At 36.2% G+C, this 22,162-nt stretch overlaps 1 protein-coding gene across 2 annotated transcripts in view; it reads left to right on the top strand.

Annotated features, from left to right (window-relative positions):
* LOC123563590 (40-kDa huntingtin-associated protein-like) overlaps positions 1-22,162 on the top strand; it is a 44,028-nt gene that overhangs the window by 372 nt on the left and 21,494 nt on the right. The window contains exons 2-12 of one of the 2 annotated variants that reach the window (XM_045356463.2): positions 3,265-3,311; positions 5,438-5,510; positions 6,118-6,277; positions 7,858-7,926; positions 8,377-8,439; positions 9,478-9,535; positions 10,351-10,413; positions 12,627-12,718; positions 12,993-13,074; positions 14,015-14,061; positions 14,497-22,162. The exon at positions 14,497-22,162 is cut by the window's right edge and continues 21,494 nt beyond it. In XM_045356463.2, the coding sequence (XP_045212398.1) occupies positions 3,265-3,311; positions 5,438-5,510; positions 6,118-6,277; positions 7,858-7,926; positions 8,377-8,439; positions 9,478-9,535; positions 10,351-10,413; positions 12,627-12,718; positions 12,993-13,074; positions 14,015-14,061; positions 14,497-14,634 (892 nt within the window). In that variant the 3' untranslated portion in view covers positions 14,635-22,162. Of the gene's footprint in view, positions 1-3,264; positions 3,312-5,437; positions 5,511-5,727; positions 5,796-6,117; positions 6,278-7,857; positions 7,927-8,376; positions 8,440-9,477; positions 9,536-10,350; positions 10,414-12,626; positions 12,719-12,992; positions 13,075-14,014; positions 14,062-14,496 lie in introns of those variants that run through there. The other variant, XM_045356464.2, reaches the window with a different exon arrangement.

Here is a 22,162-nt window from a genome sequence, read left to right as displayed (position 1 = left end):
AGTCACTTGCATGCAGGTTTTAAAAATCTGCGGGTACAATCATAACAGGTTGAAAATACTTCAGGCCTGACTGGGAATCGAACCCGGGACCTCTCACACCTAAGGCGGACACTCTACCACATCGCTATTAAAGCTAGCTTTATAGCAAGGAAATATAAGTGCACCTTTATACTCTACCCTACTACATACACCCCCTCCATTTTAGAATTTGTCCTTGAATTCCAGGAGTTTGAACCTCTGTGGGACGTTCCAAGGTGTCCATTCATATCTACTCGTGAATTATTTACATTGGGCGCCAAATGTAACGGGCTGAAAATACTTCAGGTCGACCGGGAGTCAAACCCGGGACCTCTCGCTCCTAAGGCAGACACTCTACCACGTCGCTATAAAAGCTAGCTCAATAGCAAGGAAGTATAAGTGCACCCTTATACTCTACTCTACTGCACGAAACATGCATAAAAATTCTGACAGAAAATACAAAGTTCGTCCATATAGGGCTGAAATTCAAGCAATCCGATTTTATCCACACAATGAAATTACTGCATTTCAGACTGTTGACAATTTGCTATGTGTCAAGACGAGTTGAATTTACATGCCGATGGCATAATTTAATCTTTGCCTACTCCAGGTACTTGTGAGATTTTCGCAAGAACTGTGACAGTGAATCAAATTATTTGAAAATCTAGACGCGATAGTATTCAGTCAGTCAGTGACGTGGTTATATCTTTGACATTGTCAACATGTGCGAGTGCAAAAACAATGTTTCAACAAGTTGTTGAATAATTAAGTGGTCAGCTGGCATCTACTACACAATTATTTGGTCTCTATTGTAAAAGAAAGACTCGTTAGCTGCTGCTTGTTTATAAATATTTACAAAATGACTGCAGACTGACTTTCATCGGGCAATTTTCTACACAAATTACTTTCCATTTTTATTCGAGTCTGATACTGTTCATGCTAAATTGATGACTATATGCAAGATACAGCAACAAAAAAAATGTTATAAAAACTCTGTGGGTAATACTTACCAGCGTTAGCTGGAATTTTTTTAAACAGTTTTTTCAGAATTATGGAATGAAGTAATACTTACTACATGGGAAATGGTGTATCTAAGAAAATGAATGGTCACATCAATAGCTTTTATCCATAAACAAGATTTTTTTTATTTTTCAATTTGTATGGTTTGTACCCAACTTTTTTATCATGTACCCACATTTACTGAAGTATGTGGGTACATGTACCCACTTTCAAAAAGTCTGTGGGCATGCTGGCTGGGTATATATAGCTGTCGTGTTCACTACCCGCCGTGATTTGATCGTTGGACGTAAAAAAATGTTTCCGGTATCCCGACCTACCCTAAATTTTTGGGCCGCCCTAAATGTTTTTATGGCCTTGAAGAATTTTTTTTTTTAACTTTTTAACAGAAAGTTGCAAAAATGCACTTTCTATGCTTTAAACATGGTCATTGATGTTAGAAATCAACTTACTGATGCTCTTAATGCATAGCCCCCTTATTAGTATTCATTTTTTGACACAAAAATGATTTACATTTATAGTTACCAAATACCCCACAGCTTTTGATTTAAATACTTCTGTAAAATTAATATTCACAATTTGCAGATCGATGATATTAAGGAAAAAAGACAAGGTTACTGTTAATAAAGCCCAGACGCCATTTTTTCAACCAATGGAAGCGGATTGAGCCAGGCTTAGCAATGAAAATGGCAAAATCCGCAAGGACACGTAAAAAGAGCGAGTTTCCCGGCGTGCACAGGCGTTATCACTACCAAGCTGGACTCAATCCACTTCTGTTGGTTGAAAAAATGGCGTCAGGGCAACCTTGTCTTTCTTTTTAGCTCATCTGATTTTTTGAAAAAAAATGATGAGTTATTGTCATCACTTGAGCGGTTGTCGGCGTCGGCGTCTGCGTCGGCGTTGCCTGGTTAAGTTTTATGTTTAGGTCAGCTTTTCTCCTAAACTATCAAAGCTATTGCTTTGAAACTTGGAATACTTGTTCACCATCATAAGCTTACCCTGTATAGCAAGAAACATAACTCCATCTTGCTTTTTGCAAGATTTATGGCCCCTTTTGTACTTAGAAAATATCAGATTTCTTGGTTAAGTTTTATGTTTAGGTCAACTTTTCTCCTAAACTATCAAAGCTTTTGCTTTGAAACTTGGAATACTTGTTCACCATCATAAGCAGACCCTGTACATCAAGAAACATAACTCCATCTTGCTTTTTGCAAGAATTATTGCTCCTTTTGGACTTAGAAAATTAGTTTTCTTGGTTAAGTTTTATGTTTAGGTCAGCTTTTATCCTAAACTATCAAAGCTATTCCTTTAAAACTTGCAACACTTGTTCACCATCATAAGCTGACCCTGTACAGCAAGAAACATAACTCCATCCTGCTTTTTGCAAGATTTATGGCCCCTTTTGGACTTAGAAAATATCAGATTTCTTGGTTAAGTTTTATGTTTAGGTCAACTTTTTCTCTTAAACTATCAAAGCTATTGCTTTAAAACTTGCAACTCTTGTTCACCATCATAAGCTGACCCTGTGCAGCAAGCAACATAACTCCATCCTGCTTTTTGCAATAATTATTGCCCCTTTTGGACTTAGAAAAATCATTTTCTTGGTTGAATGTTATGTTTAAGTCAACTTTTCTCATAAACTATCAAAGCTATTGCTTTAAAACTTGCAACAGTTTTTCACCATCATAAGTGGACACTGTACATCAAGAAACATAACTCTATCCTGCTTTTTGCAAGAGTGATTGCCCTTTTTAGACTTAGAAAATCATGGGTAGGACAATATTTCTATTATACAAAAAAAATCAGATGAGCGTCAGCACCCGCAAGGCGGTGCTCTTGTTTAATATGGATTCTGTGCGAGTACAAACATGTTTTCCGCAAGTAACTGCCAACTTCCTCACATGAATCAGAGGTGAAGGACGAACGATATCAGACACAATGTCTTTCATCAAATCGTCACGGGGAACATACGCTCGCCCAGGACTCGAACTCACAATGCTGTGATCTGTAGATCTGCGCTCTCCCTATTGGGCTATGCGGGTGGGCTTTCTAGATCAGTCTACTGCTTAGAACAATATAACAGTAAAAAAAACCCAGCTATGAATGTTGTTTTCTATATCTAGGCAGACTGCCTCAAGATAGATAACTTTATTACTCCCATTGATAGAAAGTGGATTATATGAATGAATGTGACATGTACACTAATCTGTACTTCTTATAATATTTTAGGAGATTTCTGAAGAGACCGAATGTTGCAGAAGGTTGTGAACAGTATGGTAAGTTGAATATAACTGTCTGTCAATAGGTAGGCAGTGATTTTTTGGGGGCTGGGCCCCATTCCCCTGTCCAAAAAGAATGTTGTTTTCCCGTATTTCTGAAAAAAATTCCCCTCTGAAAAAAAAAACAATTTTTATGCCCCCCCCCCCCCCCCTTCAATGACGGAGGGGTATATTGTTTTTCAGATGTTGGTCTGTATGTAGACCAACCTGTTTCCAGATGATAACTCAAGAACGCTTAGGCCTAGGATCATGAATGTTCATAGGAAGGTTGGTCATCACCTGCAGATAACCCCTATTGATTTTGAGATAGATCTGTATGTCAAAGGTCAAGGTCGCAGTGACCCTGAACGATTAAACGGTTTCCGGATGATAGCTCAGGAACGCTTGGGCCTAGGATCGTGAAAGTTGATAGGGAGGTTGGTCATGACCAGCAGATGACCCCTATTGATTTTGAGGTCAGTAGGTCAAAGGTCAAGGTCACAGTGACCAGGAACAGTAAAACGGTTTCCGGGTGATAACTCAAGAAGGTTTGGGCCTAGGATCAGGAAAATTGATAGGGAGATTGATCATTACCGGCAGATGACCCAATTGATTTTGAGGTCATTTGGTCAAAGTTCAAGGTCAGATTGGCCAAGAACAGTTAAACGGTTTCTGGGCGATAACTTGAGAACGCTTGGGCCAAGGTCATGATTTTGTTTGTTTTTGTTTGTTTTGGGTTTAATGCCGTTTTTCAACAGTATTTTAGTCATGTAACGGCGGGCAGTTAACCTAACCAGTGTTCCTGTATTCTGTACCGGTACAAGCCTGTTCTCCGCAAGTAACTGCCATCTTCCCCACATGAATCTGAGGTGGAGGACTAATGATTTCAGACACAGTGTTGTTTATCAAATAGTCATGGATAACATATGCCCCACCCGATTATCGAACTCACAACCCCGCGGTCCGTAGACCAATGCTCTACCTACTTAGCTAAGCGGGCGGGCTCAAGGGTCATGAAAGATGATAGAGAGGTTCATTATGACCAGCAGATGACCCCTATTGAATTTAAGGTCAGTAGGTCAAAGGTCAAGGTTACAGTGATCCGGAACATTTAAACTGTTTCCAGACAATAACTTGAGAACGCTTGGGCCTAGGATCATGAAACTTGATAGGGAGGTTGGTCATGACCTGTAGATGACCCCTATAGATTTTGAGGTCTGTAGGTTAAAGGTCAAGGTCACATTGACCCGAAACGGTTAAACCCTTCATGGACGATACCTTGAGAACACTTGGGCCTAGGATCACTAAACTTAATAGGGAGGTTGATCATGACCAGCAGATGACCCCTGTTGATTTTGAGGTAAATAGGTCAAATGTCACATTGAACCGGAACAGTAGAACTCTTGTTTACAGTGAGCAAATAATTTCTGTTCCTTGTGCAATTACTGAATGCATCAAGGGGGGCATTTCGTGTTCGACAAGCTCTTGTTTTTTGTTTTTTTTAAATATCCCGACCAACAAACCGGTTTCCAGATAAAAATGATATAAATGTAAATTGTACCATTTAAAACATGAGACAATGTGCTTTTAAATCATTTTCTTTTTTTAGTGTAACATATTTATTAAAAATATTGCTTTTATCACGACGCAATTTTCCCCCTATTTTAATGGTTACAGCACAGTTTTCCCTATCCTTAGAGGGGAACTGTCGTTTTCAAGGGCAGATAACTCTTTCAGTACCGGTGATCTATGATTTTTATTGCATATTTTTGTTTCTTAGATGATTGTCCTTCAATATCCAAAGTTTGAAGAAATTCTATTATTGGGAAAAATTTAGCCCTGAATTCTAGCATACGCTTTTAATATCATATTTTAACTTTAGAAAGATAGAAACAGTGCCATTGTAATGACTTTACTCACAGGTTAACATTAATTCATGATAAAATGAAGATCATTTCCATATGCCGAATCCAGCCTTTTTTCTACATTTTCCGGATAAATGACGTTACACCATCACTTCAGGTTTATCAAACGTGTAGAAAGTTCTACCTGAAATATGACATTTGAAAATTAACAGTTAAATATGAAACACTACTAGGTATGAGGTATATGAAATTTCAAACTGCAAAAAATCTTTGTTTCAGGTGCCCTAGCTAAGACATTGAAACAGCAAGAGTGCCCCCAGTATGCAGCATTTTGTCATCTGGCTCAAGCTAGGTAATCCTGCCATTATCTAGTTTGTTTAAATAGCATTGATTTAAGTCTTACTATTTTAAGAGAATTAAGAAATTCCCTTTCCATGATCATTGGCTGAGTGTATCACCAGTAAAGTTGATTAAAGAAACACCTATAGAAACCAAAGCTGAAGGCTGCTCGAAGGACTGACATAGTGGGTGTGGTATATGTCCTGCTGTGGTCATACAGCATAGTGTTAATACTACATGTTTAAGGGTATTTGGAGAAATTTATGTTTAATTATGATTCAGTCACATTATTTAGCAGGTGAAGACATTGTTTATTTACATATATATATTTACAAAATCTTCAGTTTAAATACATTACGGGCCTATGTGGCAGAATGGTTAAAGTCCTTGACTTTGAATCACTTGCCCTGGACTGCTGTGGATTTCAAAATCTCACATGAGGTGTAGAATCCTTTAAAGTGAGGAAGCCAATCGGCTGTTTTCAGAAGGGTGGTTGTTCTACACAGGTGCCCGCCCATACCTGAAATAATGCTCAGAGGGGACCCTGGAAGTTGCCATATGAGGTAAAATTGTGTTGGTGTGGCATTAAAATCAACAAAACAAAGATAAATACATTTTAGATGTGAGCATACCCTTGTGAACCCAGCGGGTGAGACTCAAGCCTTGGTTGATGCTGCTAGGGAGTTCATTAAGGCAGAAGTGGACAATGTTGGTATAAGATGTCTCAGTTTCCAGGAACACCTGACTGCAGCCATCAACTGCTATAGTCATGCTATCAGGGTAGGTATTTTTATATTTAAGTTAGACTCTTAATAAAGCTAACTTCTCTCAATGTATATATTATTTTCTTGTTATTCAGAGCCCCATGCAAAGAATATATATTACTTGCAAAAGATTTTTTAATACCAGGGATTATTTTGGGGCACGATATCTCGCAAAAATATTGAAAAAAAATAGCACCAAAAATACTGAAATGAGAGAAATTCTCGCATCAAAGTTTTTATCCTTGGTGGTAAATATTGTTTTTGGAATAATACCCACCCTGGTGGAGGAGTTAATGAATCTTCTAAACTACTGTACTTGTACTTGCATGTAAAGTGTTCCACAATAAGTGCTTACTATTTCCTATCACAAGGTATTAACCCAGTGATTTTAGACAATTAAATTATATCTCAAAAGATTCGGTTGTGCCTATTTCTCTTTTGATGTGAGTTTTACTCCCTTTCAACTGTCATATAGTTGTCACAATATGCATAACATTTGGAAACAAAAAATAGCTACATGTGAAAAATGCTCGTATCATTGAGAAGGCTAGGAATTATGACAAAGAGGCATAGAATATATACATAAATCAAGACATTCCTTTCTTTTCTAAAAAGATGCCTAGAGATACTTTGAGTGTTTATTTTGGTGCATAAATGCTTTGCCTGATACATCCTTCTGAAATGAATTGTAAGTGTCATAATGATAACAATTTTTAGATTGACTATTCAAAGAACAGGTAGAGCTATTGGACTCACCTGTATGTCGGCGTCCAAATTTGGTTAAGTTTTTGTATGTAAGCCGTTATCTGAGTAAATACTTTTGGGAATGGATTAAAACTTTGTACACTTATTCACTGTGATAAACTGACTTACATTGCACAGGTCTGCTATTCCTTATCTGTTACCTGACATTATTAAATACCAAATTTCTAATGTTCATCTAAGAAAGCAGTCACCAGATATATAGCATAATAGCCTGGGTATCTACTCTAGGCCTGAAACTTTTGCCCTTTTAGAGTCCTTCACATATTACCCTCCTTTTCAGCATCCCTAGGTAATCAAACAGTGCATTGAACATCAGTACAATGTCATGTGATTTTACAGAAACAAAATTGAAACATGCACGCAAATTAACTTTTGTAGTGCATAATCCTATTTTGTTTCATTTTAATGTTTATAGAAATATTTTCTTGAAACTATGAAACCAGCAGTCGATAGGTATATAAGAGTATTTTGTTATGTGTGATTTGTATAACATATTTTTGTTGTTGTACATTGTAATTAGACGGGAAAAATCTTTAGAAAAAAAATCTCTTTAAAAAAAACCTCATGACTGTAGAACATAATTCCTGACACATATGAGATGTTTATTTATAAAGCCTCTATGTCTGATAATACACATTGAGGTAACTGTTAATGTAATCTGCATAGATGTCAGAAATAAACAAGTCTTTTTAAATAAAACAAGATTTAATTTTTCCAGATGGGTTTTTGGGATGATATTGTGGCTTGAGCACTATAATATGCCTCTACCTTTGCAGTCTTTTAATATTTATTGATGGTTTCATAAAATGTGCATTTTGATTTTGTTTTCAGGTTCATATTGAGAACAAAAACATGTCTCTTGCAGCAGCTTTGTGTTTAGAGTTAGGAAATGCATTACAGGTGAAATATAGATTTTTTTTACTCTTTCCTCTTTCTGAATCTGATTAATGTTATACTTTGCTTGCTTAATGGGGGAATATCAGGGTGCACAAGACAAGTAACTACAAGTGAGAAATGAAGTAAGCTGTTGTAGATTGTTAAAATTATATGTTCCTGTATATTTTTACCAAATATTTCCAAAGTTTGATGAAAATTCCAAAAGACCAAACCATTAATAATGTTCATTTCAAATAGTGTACCTTGTATGATGTTATTACGTGTGTCAAGGGTATGCATTTTGTGAACTAAGAAAATGTACCCATTTGAAAATTTTTATTTTCTTTTTGAAAGTCTGTAAATAATACATGAGGAGAATATAACATTGGCTGCGTTTATATACGTAGAAAAAGGCACTGCTTTGTTAGAATTGAATAAAATGGCTAAGACATGTTTGTTTTATTTGATTTACAGAAGTTGAACAAGCCAGGAGAAGCCATGGCCCATTTTCAGAGAGCAGCAGAACTACAGTCACAGGTTAGAGAAGGTTTTTGTTACTTATGAAGTTAGAGGAGATAATGAATAGTTAATGTATTTAAAGACATTTAAGTCTCCTTCAGAAGTGTGTAAGTTTGCCAGGGGTCAAGCTGACCAGTTAAAAAAAGCATGTATGTATGAATGTATGCAAACATGGTCATAACAGTTAAAGAGTGCACAGTGGTCCAGTTGTAACACTGTCTGACTATGAAACCAGTGGTCTGTAGTTCCATTCCCCACTGCTCTAAAGTTCCATGTAATACTGTGGCATATCAAAAAACAGGGAAGCTTCTGTAATTGCACCAAATTGAACTAAAATTACTAACACTTACAGATGAGTCGCCCATATGGGTATCCGCTGGCAGCTATAAATAAGATTAATTAAACACACATCTTAATTGGCCTGATTTTTAGCCGGTCTATTTGAAGAATAGTGAGAGATACTCAGTTCGCCCAGATTTTGGTGATGGTGGTGTTGTCATACCTTGGTTAAAGTTTTTCGTGCAGTTGAAACAATGGAACAGTAGAAAATTTGTTTGAAGTTTTGTGTGCTACTAACTATAAAGCTGTATCTCAGTAACAAGTGTATGTATTGGATTGAAACATCACACAATGCTTCCCAGTCATCAGATCTACTGAAATAATCAATAAAGATAACTCTTGGTTGGATTTAATTCAAACTATGGCCCCTTTTTGGCTTAGAAAGTTGGTTGAAGTTTTACTTGAAAGTTACTGCCATTGCCATGATAAAATTTAAATTTGTTATTAACTATAATTAAATAACTAAGATACATAAATCTTGCAAAGTTATGGCCTTTCTGCAGCTAAGAAGTTGTTGAATAGTTGAGAGAGCTGTCTTACTGACATACTGAAATACTTTTGTAAGACTATCTGTAATTATAACTGGTATGTTTCATAAAATATGGTAGAAAATCTTCTAACAATGAACTGGTGTTTAATTTTTTTCAAATTTTACAACCAATTCAGACTTTAAGATGTGCTAATGACCTACAGTTTTATATATATCATTTATTTCAGAGCCCGCTAGATTGTCTGGTGTCGCTGGGTCATGTTGCTTCATGCAAGATTGAAACAAGTATAAAGGACATTCCTTATTTCTTATAAAAAAAGATCACTTTCAGAATCTTTACTTTGATCCACAATACTTTTTTGATGTTTTATGTGAGTGTAGGACACCCATTGTGACAAAATATTTGAGATATTTTCACTTGTTATGGAAAATTAATGGAAAAATACTTGATACTACTCAGAAGTCATTGTAATATTTGTAAGAGGATTCTTTGGAAGCATAGGATACAACCAAGCAAATTAATAGCACAGTTGGTTTGATTGTCTGTTTATGACAGGTAATGATATATGTGATACACGTCACACCCTCTAACTCTGGCTAGATGTAGTGAAACTGTAGTACTGTGCTGAGTTGTTTGGACTGTGAATATTATCACTGTTATTTATATTTGTACATGATTTAAGTCCACTGATTTATTCTGATGCAGAGTTGCTTCACAAATTTATTGCACAACAAGAATTGCACTTCAGCTGACATTCATGCAACTCTGTAAGTTTTCCTTTGAGAATGCCATTGAGGACCACTGATCCATTATTGTAATTGAAATAGTATGCTACTTCTGTGTTTATTGAAAAATATAAATTAGATGAGAAAATAATTCCATTTATTTTGCCATCAAATTGTACCTGTATTGTTTTGTAAAGAGAAAATCTTTTAAAAATATTTTTGCAAAACTTTCCCAGCAGCTAGTTGTGAAAGCCAGTGTCAATGCTGTTGGAATTTTAAGTTTAATTAGTCAGTTCTACAAAGGTTTTTTTAGTGGAGAATTATGAGATTTGAATTGTAAATGTTTTGTTAACTTTGGTTATAACTGTTTACAGAAGACTATGATGGTGCCCTTGGTGTGTTTACAGAAATGGCATACCTAGCACAGGAAAGTGGAGGTATGTTTGATGTTTATATGAATTTATTTCTATACTTTTTACTAAGATTATATCAGCTTATCCAGGTATAGATACAGGTATGCTTTATATGGTTCAGACTACCAGAAATGCTGGAAAATATGCAGTAGGAACAGAATCTTCCATAGAAAAAATCATACCTAATCATGCCTTCATTTTTTTTCAAAACTTGATTTAAGTAATGGAGAATTTTCATTTTTAGCTCGACTATTCATAGAATAGTGAGCTATTGCACTCGCCCATGCGTCGGCGTCCGCGTCCCGATTTTGGTTAAGGTTTTGTATGTAAGCTGGTATCTCAGTAACCACTTGTGGGAATGGATTGAAACTTCACACACTTATTCACTGTGACAAACTGACTTACATTGCACAGGTTCCATAACTCTATTTTGCTTTTTTACAAAATTATGCCCCTTTTCGACTTAGAAATTTTTGGTTAAGGTTTTGTATGTAAGCTGGTAACTCAGTAACCACTTGTGGGAATGGATTGAAACTTCACACACTTATTCACTGTGATGAACTGATCTACATTGCAAAGGTTCCATAACTCTATTTTGCTTTTTTACAAAATTATGCCCCTTTTTCGACTTAGAAATTTTTGGTTAAGGTTTTGTATGTAAGCTGGTATCTCAGTACTTACTAATGGGAATGGATTGAAACTTCACATACTTGTTCACTATCATGATCTGACATGCACTAAGCAAGTCCCATAACTCTACTCTCTTTTTTTTCAAAATTATGCCCCTTTTTCGACTTAGAAATTTTTGGTTAAGGTTTTGTATGTAAGCTGGTATCTCAGTACTTACTAATTGGAATGGATTGAAACTTCACACACTTGTTCACTGTCATGATCTAACATGCACTGTGAAGGTCCCATAACTCTACTTGGCTTTTTACAAAATTATGCCCCTTTGACTTAGCAGTTTTTGTTAAGTTTTTGTATGTAAGCTGGTATCTCAGTATCCACAAATTGGAAAGGATTGAAACTTCACACACTTGTTCACTGTCATGATATGACATGCAGTACAGAGATTCAATACCTCTACTTTGCATTTTACAAAATTATGCCCCTTTTTCAACTTTGGTATTCATTCAACTGACAAGGCTGTTGAATAGTCGAGCGTTGCTGTCCTCCGACAGCTCTTGTTTTTGCATGTCGTATTCAATAAAGAAAAGGTAGTTTGTTAATATTTATATTTGATGAAATTAATTTGTCAGGTGAATTTAGGCTGCTTTGGTTAAATTGAGCAGGGGGTGGGGGTTTGTTTGGGGAATGAGGATGATTTTTGTCGAGCCCGCTTGTGGAAGCAAAGACATTTTTGTCCAAATGGTTGTTCAGTGTATGTGTGTGCGTCCGTGCGTGCGTCTTACCGGATTTGTTTGTCCTGACCATAACTTTGACATGCATGGAGCAATCTCGTTTATATTTGGCATGAATGTTAACCTCAGTGAAACGGAGTGTCATGCGCAAACTGCAGGTTCCTATCTCAAAGGTCAAGGTCACACTTGGAGGTCAAAATTCAATAATGACTGTCCGGAGCATTTCTTTTTCATGCATGGAGGGATTTTGATGTAACTTGGCACAATTGTTCACCATCATGAGACGGAGTGTCATGTGCAAGAACCTAGAATTACTTCCCTTTGTTGTTACTATAAATAGCTTATATTGTAACTTTTTTATTACTGGTCGAAGGGAAAATCACGACCACTTTTCTGTATGCATGTTACTTCCAATTTTGAAGAGTATTTTGACCTATCTCTACTGTTAAGAATTTTTGTGTGGACTTGGATTTTTTTGAAAATTTATTTCCTTTTGTTGTTACTATAAATAACTTATATTGTAACTTTTTGCAATCATTTTTTATTTGGCATAAATGTTTGCCTCAGTGAGACAGGGTGTCATGTGCAACTCCTAGTCCTTTTGACAGCTTGCGGGCTCGACATGTTGCCCGTGGGCATCTAGTTTCTATTTATTCGCATATCTCAATGAAATTCAGTTCTGTTGTGAAATTTGTGATTACAAAGAAAATACTTCTGTTTTACTTAATAACGGATACACATATATTATTTGTGTTTCATTTATAAACTATTGCATAACAAAAAACATCTCTAAATACATAAAGGATGTGTCCTGCATTGACTGTTTTCTCAGGGGAAACTTTGTATTGTTTGTAACTGGTTTATATATGTTAACAGGATCCAGTGTGACAGGAAAGCCTATTGGAGCTTACTGTGATATATTGGCGAGGTGTGAAATAACGAGGGTTCTGCTGTTGATGCTTCTACAGGTAGTATGTTTTATAAGTGTCTCAGTACAATGTCTAGCGCTACCTAGAAGATTGAAATTTCAGATTTTCCAAGTAAAGTCATATGCTTCATTTTAACATAATATTAAGCCAGTTCTAACTAAGACATTTTAATTGAGAATCTCCCTTCTCTGTATAGTATTTATTTGCTGCTTGGCACCAAACAGTTGAAGGTTGTCATTCTTTGGTACTATTTCCCACATATGTGCAGAAAGCTTGTGTTCTTTTCACATCCCTTATATATATGTTGTTGTAGCCAACACCACAAAGGATCCGACCAGAACATGCACAGACCCTGGAAAAGTATGCTTGGGAATCATCTGAAGATAATACTATTGGTAGGTGGTCAATATTTTGCAGTCAGTCAGCTGCAGAATGACTTGTTCTGAAAATGATGTCAAAATGAACTTCACTATGAATAAATGCGCTACTGTAAGAAATAGTGCTTTAAAAGGCAATAGTTTTATCTTATTTCTTCTATTATTTTGAGAATAAAGTATGTAAGAAAAAAATCTTATTACGGGTTGAAAGAGTGGATCTGGCTCCAGGTTTGCTGCTGTAGCATTAAGTCAGTAGAGCCAGATATTCTTATCAGATCCACAGCCAGTGAAAGATTCATATAAGATTACTCATTTATAGTTGAGAGTTTGCTTGAGGGGTTAAGACAAACCTTATGACAAAGTTTCTTATCCTTGATCTTTAAAGTCTGGAAGTAGTAAGTTACAAGGATTTCATACTCTAATTCAAAATCAGACATTGTTCAGAGATAAGCCTGTCTTTATATACTTGTAGGATTTTATGTAAAGACATTCAAACTTAAGTGTACACATCACTGGTTTCCAGTATGTTTTGAAAGTTTTATATTAAGTCACTGTCCCATATTGGTTATTAAGCCCACTCACTTAGCTTAATAGGGAGAGTGCAGATCTAAGGATCACGGGGTCATGAGTTTGATCCTGTGGCGGGACATATGTTCTCCAGGACGATTTGGTTAAAGACATTGTGTTTGAAATAATTCGTCTTCCACTGCTAATTCCTGTGGAGAGGTTGGCAGTTACTTGTGGAGAACAAGTTTATACTGGCACAGAATCCAGAAACACCGGTTAGGCTAACTGGCTGCTGTAACGTAACTGAAAAATTGGTGAAAATGGTGCTAAACCCAAAAAAAACAAACATTCGTATTAGTTACTATAGGTAAGTGTAAACTATACCAATAAAATCCAAATTGTGAACCCAGTCTATTTCTTTCTGCTTTCACACACAAATTATTTTTTTCAGCCCAGTTTTTGGATGAAGATGTATTCCTTATGCTTCAGTCAGTTGTGGTAAGTAGATTTTATAATTAACAAATAGGGTACTTTGTTTGTGTAAGGTAGCACATAAGGTCATTCAGAACAAGCAGAATACCATTTTACTATTTGTTGATATATAAAACAAGCATGTTGCTGGTTTAAACACCAAATGGGCCATTACTGTGGCTTCTAAATACAGTTCCTGGTTTTCCTGAGAAATTGATTCGATATTTAGATCACTTTAAAATGTTTCATGATACAGGCAGAAATTAAAAACAGTTTACACATCACAAATTCTAAGGTGTAGGTGTTATACTTAGAGGTAACTGAAATTTGACTTAAAATTATATTTTGCGCATTGTGTTTTTGTGACAGGGCTTGAAAATGTCTTCAAGATAGCTGGAATTTTGAAATAAGCAAGTTTGAGGTGTCGAGTTTCAACTATAAATGTGAAATTTGTATTTGCAGATGGCATGTCAGTCACATGACATAGAGGCGATACAGGCAATTCAGGTAGAACTGTGGCCGATGTTGTCTGCGGAACAGAACGAACTCCTGCACCATGTTATACAGGAGCTAGCCCATCCCTCTGGGGAAGGATTGTAACTTAATGTAGATATAACATTGAAATGTGCAATACTTATTCCCAAAACCAGTCATTCCAGCTTAGTGTTATATGTAAACTCAAGTTATCTTACTGATATATAGAGAATATTTGTTTGTTTTTCACAAAAATGTTACATATTTCAAGCCGACTGTGAGATAATTCATTTCTGTATTTTCTTGAATGCGAAGCGCAAGTGGATACATGAAAGTTTTCTGACTTTGAGGTGATATATATTCCATGTTTTGTAAAAAGAAACAAATTTGTTCAGTTTTTGTTAATTGATGAAAAACAAGAAGAAAATTAAACAAGAACTCTTTTACTCAAGGTGTAAGTATTTCATCATTTGGCATGGAATAAAAATATTTACTTTAAACACTGTGAAATCATGAATATTTGTGGGGACAAATTTTTTGTGCAGTTTGAGGTTTTGTCAATTTATTACATTACATCTCAACAAAAAAAATAACTCTCACATTCATTTTATCTTCAAAGTTGTAAATCCAGGAATTTTTATTGAATTATATGAAACAGCCATTTTTGTTAAAACCAAAAAATCTGTTCCTGCAAAATTTAATGGTTTCACAGTAGAAGTGTATTCATACTTGATGTAAAAATATATGCAGACACTGATTGTCATGGGAAAAATGGGTTAGAGAAATAGAGCCTTTTACACTAAGCCTAAATCATCTTCAAATGAAAGGATATTTTGTATTGTAAATGGGTAATTGTTGTGTCTCTTATTTCACAGTTGGATAGACTTCACAGTTGGATAGACAAGAGAAATATTTATTTCACAGTTGGATAGACAAGAGAAATATTTGTTTATGATTCATGTTAAGTTGGTTATCTTCTTGCCTCGTGTTCACAGAACATTTTCAGTCACCGCTTAGTTGGATATTGACACTTTATTTATTATTTATATCAAAATTGCATGTTTAGAATTTTATATTACATTACTGACTATTCAGTACTTATGATCAGTCTCATTTGAAATTGAATCTTAAAGCTCCAGTAAAATTTGCTGTTAGAATTTCAGTCTCGTACGCAGTTTAGACTGAATATGTTTTATGAGGCAGTGATGCTTAATATCCATATGAGTTTTGAATTTATGTGTCACTGCAAATTTCAGCAAATATTGAACCATTGCAGATATTTCCATAGTTACAGTATAATTATATTGTTCTAAAATTAAATTATCAAAAAATGTTTAGGTTTTAAAGCAGAGGTGCAGTTGTTAGATGTATCATGGTTTTTATCATATAGAAAGTTTGATCTGCTGATGAAGTATTTATCATTAAGGTAAGTGTTCTAGGTAAATGGCCAAAACTTGGTCCATGCATGTGCACTGGGAGGATCAGAAATCCATAGGCAATACCAAACAGAATATAAATACATTCTTTTAAATGGTTTATTATTTATAGTGCCTAAAACAAGTCCTACATATCATTCAAAACAGACACATTTTAAATTATGAACAATGAAAGCTGTGTGCTTTAGCATCAATTGCATGTACTTCAGGGCTGACTCAAGCAGTTCTAAAAGTCTCTGGTCAGTTTCTGTCAGCACCAGGTGTCAACACCTGTCTGTGTTTGGATTGTTCTAAACACGGGGTAACAAGAATAAATGCATGTAAATTAACACCTGGGAGTGTTTTTTTCAATGTTCAAAAAAGTATATACTGTGGTATATGAAAGTAGTTTGGATTCAATAGGTGTGTCTTTAGTGCATTCAGTTGTGAACAGTGAAATGCTGTTGATGAGTGTAGGACAAAATCCCCTGTGGACCCCCCTTCGCTTATTTTTGCATACTGTGAAATCATTAATATTCGTGGGGGACTAATTTTCTTGGGTTTCGCGGTTGAGTCAATCCGCGAAATTTAATCAGATCATTTTCATCATCTGTAGAACTCAGTGATACAGTATAGTGAATTTGAATTTTGTATAGTGATTTTGAAACATTTGTCTTATTTATGTTTGTCAATACCACCATCTATAGCACATCAAGAAATTGAATAATTATTCAAAACTTATTTATCCAAGTTCTTATCATTCAGAATATTTGCTTAATTATGTCTCCCCCAGGAGACATATTGTTTTTGCCCTGTCCATCCGTCCGTCCGTACGTCACACTTCATTTCCGAGCAATAACTGGAGAACCATTTGACCTAGAACCTTCAAACTTCATAGGGTTGTAGGGCTGCTGGAGTAGACGACCCCTATTGTTTTTGGGGTCACTCTGTCAAAGGTCAAGGTCACAGGGGCCTGAACATTGAAAACCATTTCTGATCAATAACTAGAGAACCACTTGACCCAGAATGTTGAAACTTCATAGGATGATTGATCATGAAGAGTAGATGACCCCTATTGATTTTGGGGTCACTCCATCAAAGGTCAAGGTCACAGGGGCCTGAACATTGAAAACCATTTCCGATCAATAACTAGAGAACCACTTGACCCAGAATGTTGAAACTTCATAGGATGATTGGTCATGAAGAGTAGATGACCTCTATTGATTTTGGGGTCACTCCGTCAAAGGTCAAGGTCACAGGGGCCTGAACATGGAAAACCATTTCCGATCAATAACTAGAGAACCACTTGACCAAGAATGTTGAAACTTCATAGGATGATTGTACATGCAAAGTAGATGACCCCTATCGATTTTGGGGTCACTCCATTAAAGGTCAAGGTCACAAGGGTCTGAACATTGAAAACCATTTCCGATCAGTAACTTGAGAACCACTTGACCCAGAATGTTGAAACTTAATAGGATGATTGGTCATGCAGAGTAGATGACCCCTCACGATTTTGGGGTCACTCTGTGAAAGGTCAAGGTCATAGGGGCCTGAACATTGAAAACCATTTCCGATCAATAACTAGAGAACCACTTGACTCAGAATGTTGAAACTTCATAGGATGATTGGTCATGAAGAGCAGATGACCCCTATTGATTTTGGGGTCACACCATCAAAGGTCAAGGTCACAGGGGCCTGAACATTGAAAACCATTTCCGATCAATAACTAGAGAACCACTTGACCCAGAATGTTGAAACTTCATAGGATGATTGGTCATGTAGAGTAGATGACCTCTATTGATTTTGGGGTCACTCCGTCAAAGGTCAAGGTCACAGGGGCCTGAACATTGAAAACCATTTCCGATCAATAACTAGAGAACCACTTGACCCAGAATGTTGAAACTTCATAGGATGATTGTACATGCAAAGTAGATGACCCCTATCAATTTTGGGGTCACTCCATTAAAGGTCAAGGTCACAAGGGTCTGAACATTGAAAACCATTTCCGGTCAGTAACTTGAGAACCACTTGACCAGAATGTTGAAACTTAATAGGATGATTGGTCATGCAGAGTAGATGACCCCTCACGATTTTGGGGTCACTCTGTGAAAGGTCAAGGTCACAGGGGCCTTAACATTGAAAACCATTTCGGGTCAGTAACTTGAGAACCACTTGACCCAGAATGATGAAACTTCATAGGATGATTTGTCATGCAGAGTAGATGACCCCTAACGATTTTACGGTCACTCTGTTAAAGGTCAAGGCCACAGGGGCCTGAACATGGAAAACCATTTCCAATCAATAACTTGAGAACCTCTCGACTCAGAATGTTGAAACTTCATAGGATGATTGTTCATGCAGAGTAAATGACCCCTATTGTTTCTGGGGTCACTCCGTTAAAGGTCAAGGTCACAGGGGCCTGAACATTGATAACCAGTTCCGATCAATAACTTGAGAACCACTTGACCCAGAATGTTGAAACTTTATAGGATGATTGGTCATGAAGAGTAGATGACCACTATTGATTTTGGGGTCACTCCGTCAAAGGTCAAGGTCACAGGGGCCTGTTCATGTAAAATCATTTTTTGGAAATAACTTGAGAACCACTTGACCTACAATGTTGAAACTTAATAGGATGATTGGACATGCAGAGTAGATGACCCCTATTTATTTTGAGGTCACTTGATCAAAGGTCAAGGTCACAGGAGCCTGAACAGTGACTTGAGAACCACTAGGCCAAGAGTGTTGAAATTTAGTGGGATGACTGGACATGCCAAGTAGATGATCCCTATTGTAGCCAACCATCAGTGTCTCTTTGACTTTCGCTCCTGACCCCTATTGACTTCTTGCCTATAGGATTTTGCATTGGGGGAGACATGCGCTTTTTTACAAAAGCATTTTCTAGTTAATTCTAGTGAAAGGACTGTCGGATGTCTGTGTAATTTGCCATCACAGGTTTCCTTTTCCAGTTTAAATTCCAGGTCTGGTAAAATTCATTTGTGCAACTGGTTCTGACCTAATTCGTAGTCCTCTAGGTTTATCTTACAGTAAACTGTGCAGGGCCCTCCTTGTATCCAGTTACCTTCTATTGAAGTAGGTATAGCACAGTCAACATAATAAATTATGTGAACAAGTTTTGACTGGAGTTATTATAAAGCAAATATTCATGGTAAAAGAATGAATACTGTGTATTATTCAAATAAATTAGATAATTAATCAATTTCAATCCTGTAGATAGCTCTAATTTATTTGTCATAGTTCTCATTTTCTGCTTCATCTGAGCTTTCCAGCTTTCCAGACTTTTTAATGTTACTTGATGGCTTCAGTATGTGGCGGATTACAGTTCTTATCTCATCTAATGTACAATATTTCCACTGCTCTTTAACACAGTCTGGATAAATATAAATATTACAATATTATAATTAAGAAATAACCAAGGCCTTCAAGTGGTTAGTCAGAGTTCAGATGCGCAAAGATGGAACCACTAGGGCATTAACCCGAAAGTTAAAACATCTTAGTATTTGAATGGTGGTTTATACGATAAACCACAAGAAAGCCTTGATTGTTTTCATTCGTACATGTTCATTGAAATATTTTAGTAAAAATTATGCTGGATTTCATTTATAAGAGCAGTAAAGAACTGGAAGCCAAGCGGCAATTTGATTAATTGGTGTCATTATGCTCTCTTGCTGTCAACTGTTGTTTGTTGCAGAATATCCTTCCTTGTTAGCTTATCTATACAGAGTAATGGATAGAGAGCTATCCTACTCGACCCAGCGTCTGCATCTTTCATGGTTCCTAATGTTAGACACTATTACCTTAGTGTACACCTAAGAAATTGATGGTGTCGTACTTGATTGCGGCATAAGCGCCAGCAAGTTTTGTACTGTCGCGTAGTTCTTCATCAGTGCCGACCCAGCTTCAGGGGTCCTTTCAAGGTACACAGACAAAAACTGTGTGTGCATTATGCCATGCCTCCATCGTCTTTATGTCGTCTGTGTCTTTCTTCTCTATTGTCATGGAACCATCTGGATGGTGCTTCTTGGTCAAGGTACCAGACTCTTTAGAAGCAATCAAACGTGATAATGGAAAGTACTGGTCCCCCTAAACCTTTGCCTTAAGCTCTAGGTCAACACCCTTACTTAGGGCAATACCTCTCAAGTTTGTCAGGCTGCTGGGTTCTAACATCACTGGTGGTGGATTGTCGGTTGTTCCCTCGACTGTATTCCCCTGTATCTGTAATTGGGATGTCCTAGGATCTTGTGGACTGGTCCTGGTGCTGCTTGTAGTAGCTTGCCTAGACTCTTCTGTACTTATGTTTGATATAAACATATTGAATGATATTATTTGACTATTTATTTGTTTGCCATTACCTTTTAAAAAATATAATTCTATTACATGCGGAAAAAAATGAGTACCCAGTAATTGTGGCTGGAAAAATATCTAGCAACAGATATGGTATATTAAAAATACAATGGTTAGCAACAACTTCGCATGTAATTTAATAAGCAAAAAATGCAGGCATAATTTCTTAAAATAATCAGTTCTAAAATAGATGAATTAAAATTTCTTCTCGTCAGTGACGATTGTGTGTAAAATTAATTGAAATGATAATCCAAGCTAAGCTCTATACATGTGCAAAAAGTCTGAACATAACCAAAATCATGAATTACGTCTGTGTATTGTGCTATTTTTTTAACCTGTCAAATGTGCATACATTATATGTTCTGTGCATTTGATATTATAATATTCGGCCAAACTTCAGTGCTATCTGTATGTTTTACGGAAAGAAATTTTGGTTAAGTGTCTAAATATCATTATTAGTATTGTAATTGAAACACGTTCTCGTTGTTCGTATCAGTGGCTCAGTGGTTACAACGCATGGTTCGTATGCAGGAAATTGCTGGTTAGAGCCCAAAAGCTAGAACATCTTTTAAAATGGTTAATTGATTTATATGTTTTAAATTACAAAGGGACGGGTGAAAATTTAAATTCACGGGCTTCACAACAAAAAAAATGTTTCTTACTGAATTTTTAGCGATCCAAACTGATTGATGAATTTAGCTAGTTGTAATTTTTATTTATGAAATTTGTAATGTACTGAAATGAACTTTGAATAAAAAATAAAAAAAAAATAAAGAAAAACTGAGAAAATTAGAAAGAGATAAAAATAAAAAAATACGTGTAAAATACAATGAAGAAAATATTGATAAAAATGTACATGTACAGTGGTTGTTGAAATTTGTGAGAAAAAAAGACAGACACTGAACGGTTTTGATCTTACGACCTCCAGGTTTCAAGGTATTGACAATGACCACAGAGCTATTTTGACTTCCGTACATCCATATACACGCTTTAAATATTAACCACTTTAATTGCCATGAAATCATTATACATTTGACAGTTCAATAAAATAGAACAAGATAAGTTCCTCTTGTATACAAAAACATTTGCAAATGTCCAAGATGGTCATGTAATTGTACAACAATGGCATCTAAAAAATCTGTGTCGCAATCCAAAAGAAATTTCGCTGCTAGCTCAGTTCTGTAATCCGCCATTAGCACACTGCGCTTCCACGGCTTCATGAACTTGATCGTGAATGCTGTGTTTTGAATTATTACATGATGCAACGAGAGACAAAGGATTGCTTTTGTAAATACAAGTTGCAATGTACTACAGATGAATCGAAATCTATTTAAATTAATTATCTTGAAAGCAAAGTAAGCTCATAATCATTTAATTAAATGAAATGATAATAACAGGAGCTGTCACTGATTCTCGAACACATTATGTTACCACACATATGAAAACCTTTCTTCATAAGGGATAGCATAAACTACACTTTATGTGTTAAACACATCGAATGATGGTACTCCATAAATTATGGTAAATGTACGTCCAGTCTCTCTCGTTTATGCGGACGCCATCCCTCTGCAGGAGCTCATTTCGCAGACCATGAAAATGTCTCAGTGTCCAGAAAGAAACATGTTGCAGATCATGCAAATCATTTCGCAAGATTTCGTTACACCGTGTAACCTTTTCATGATAGACTGTCGTATCCACATGTCTAGTCCTTTGTCTTTAAAGCAGTTGGACAACAAAGTGCTTTAGCTGGTACCGCGATTGTAGATCAGTTGCTGTAGCAATTAACAAGCTGGCTACCTCTTCTGCTGATTTGCTAGCGAGATATGGAGTGTCCAAATCATTGCCACCAATGCATAGAATTACATAATCCG

The sequence above is a fragment of the Mercenaria mercenaria genome, chromosome 2, assembly GCF_021730395.1.
Source record: "Mercenaria mercenaria strain notata chromosome 2, MADL_Memer_1, whole genome shotgun sequence".
NCBI classification, from domain to species: Eukaryota; Metazoa; Mollusca; class Bivalvia; order Venerida; family Veneridae; genus Mercenaria; species Mercenaria mercenaria.
This window is presented reverse-complemented; position numbering and strand designations above follow the sequence as displayed.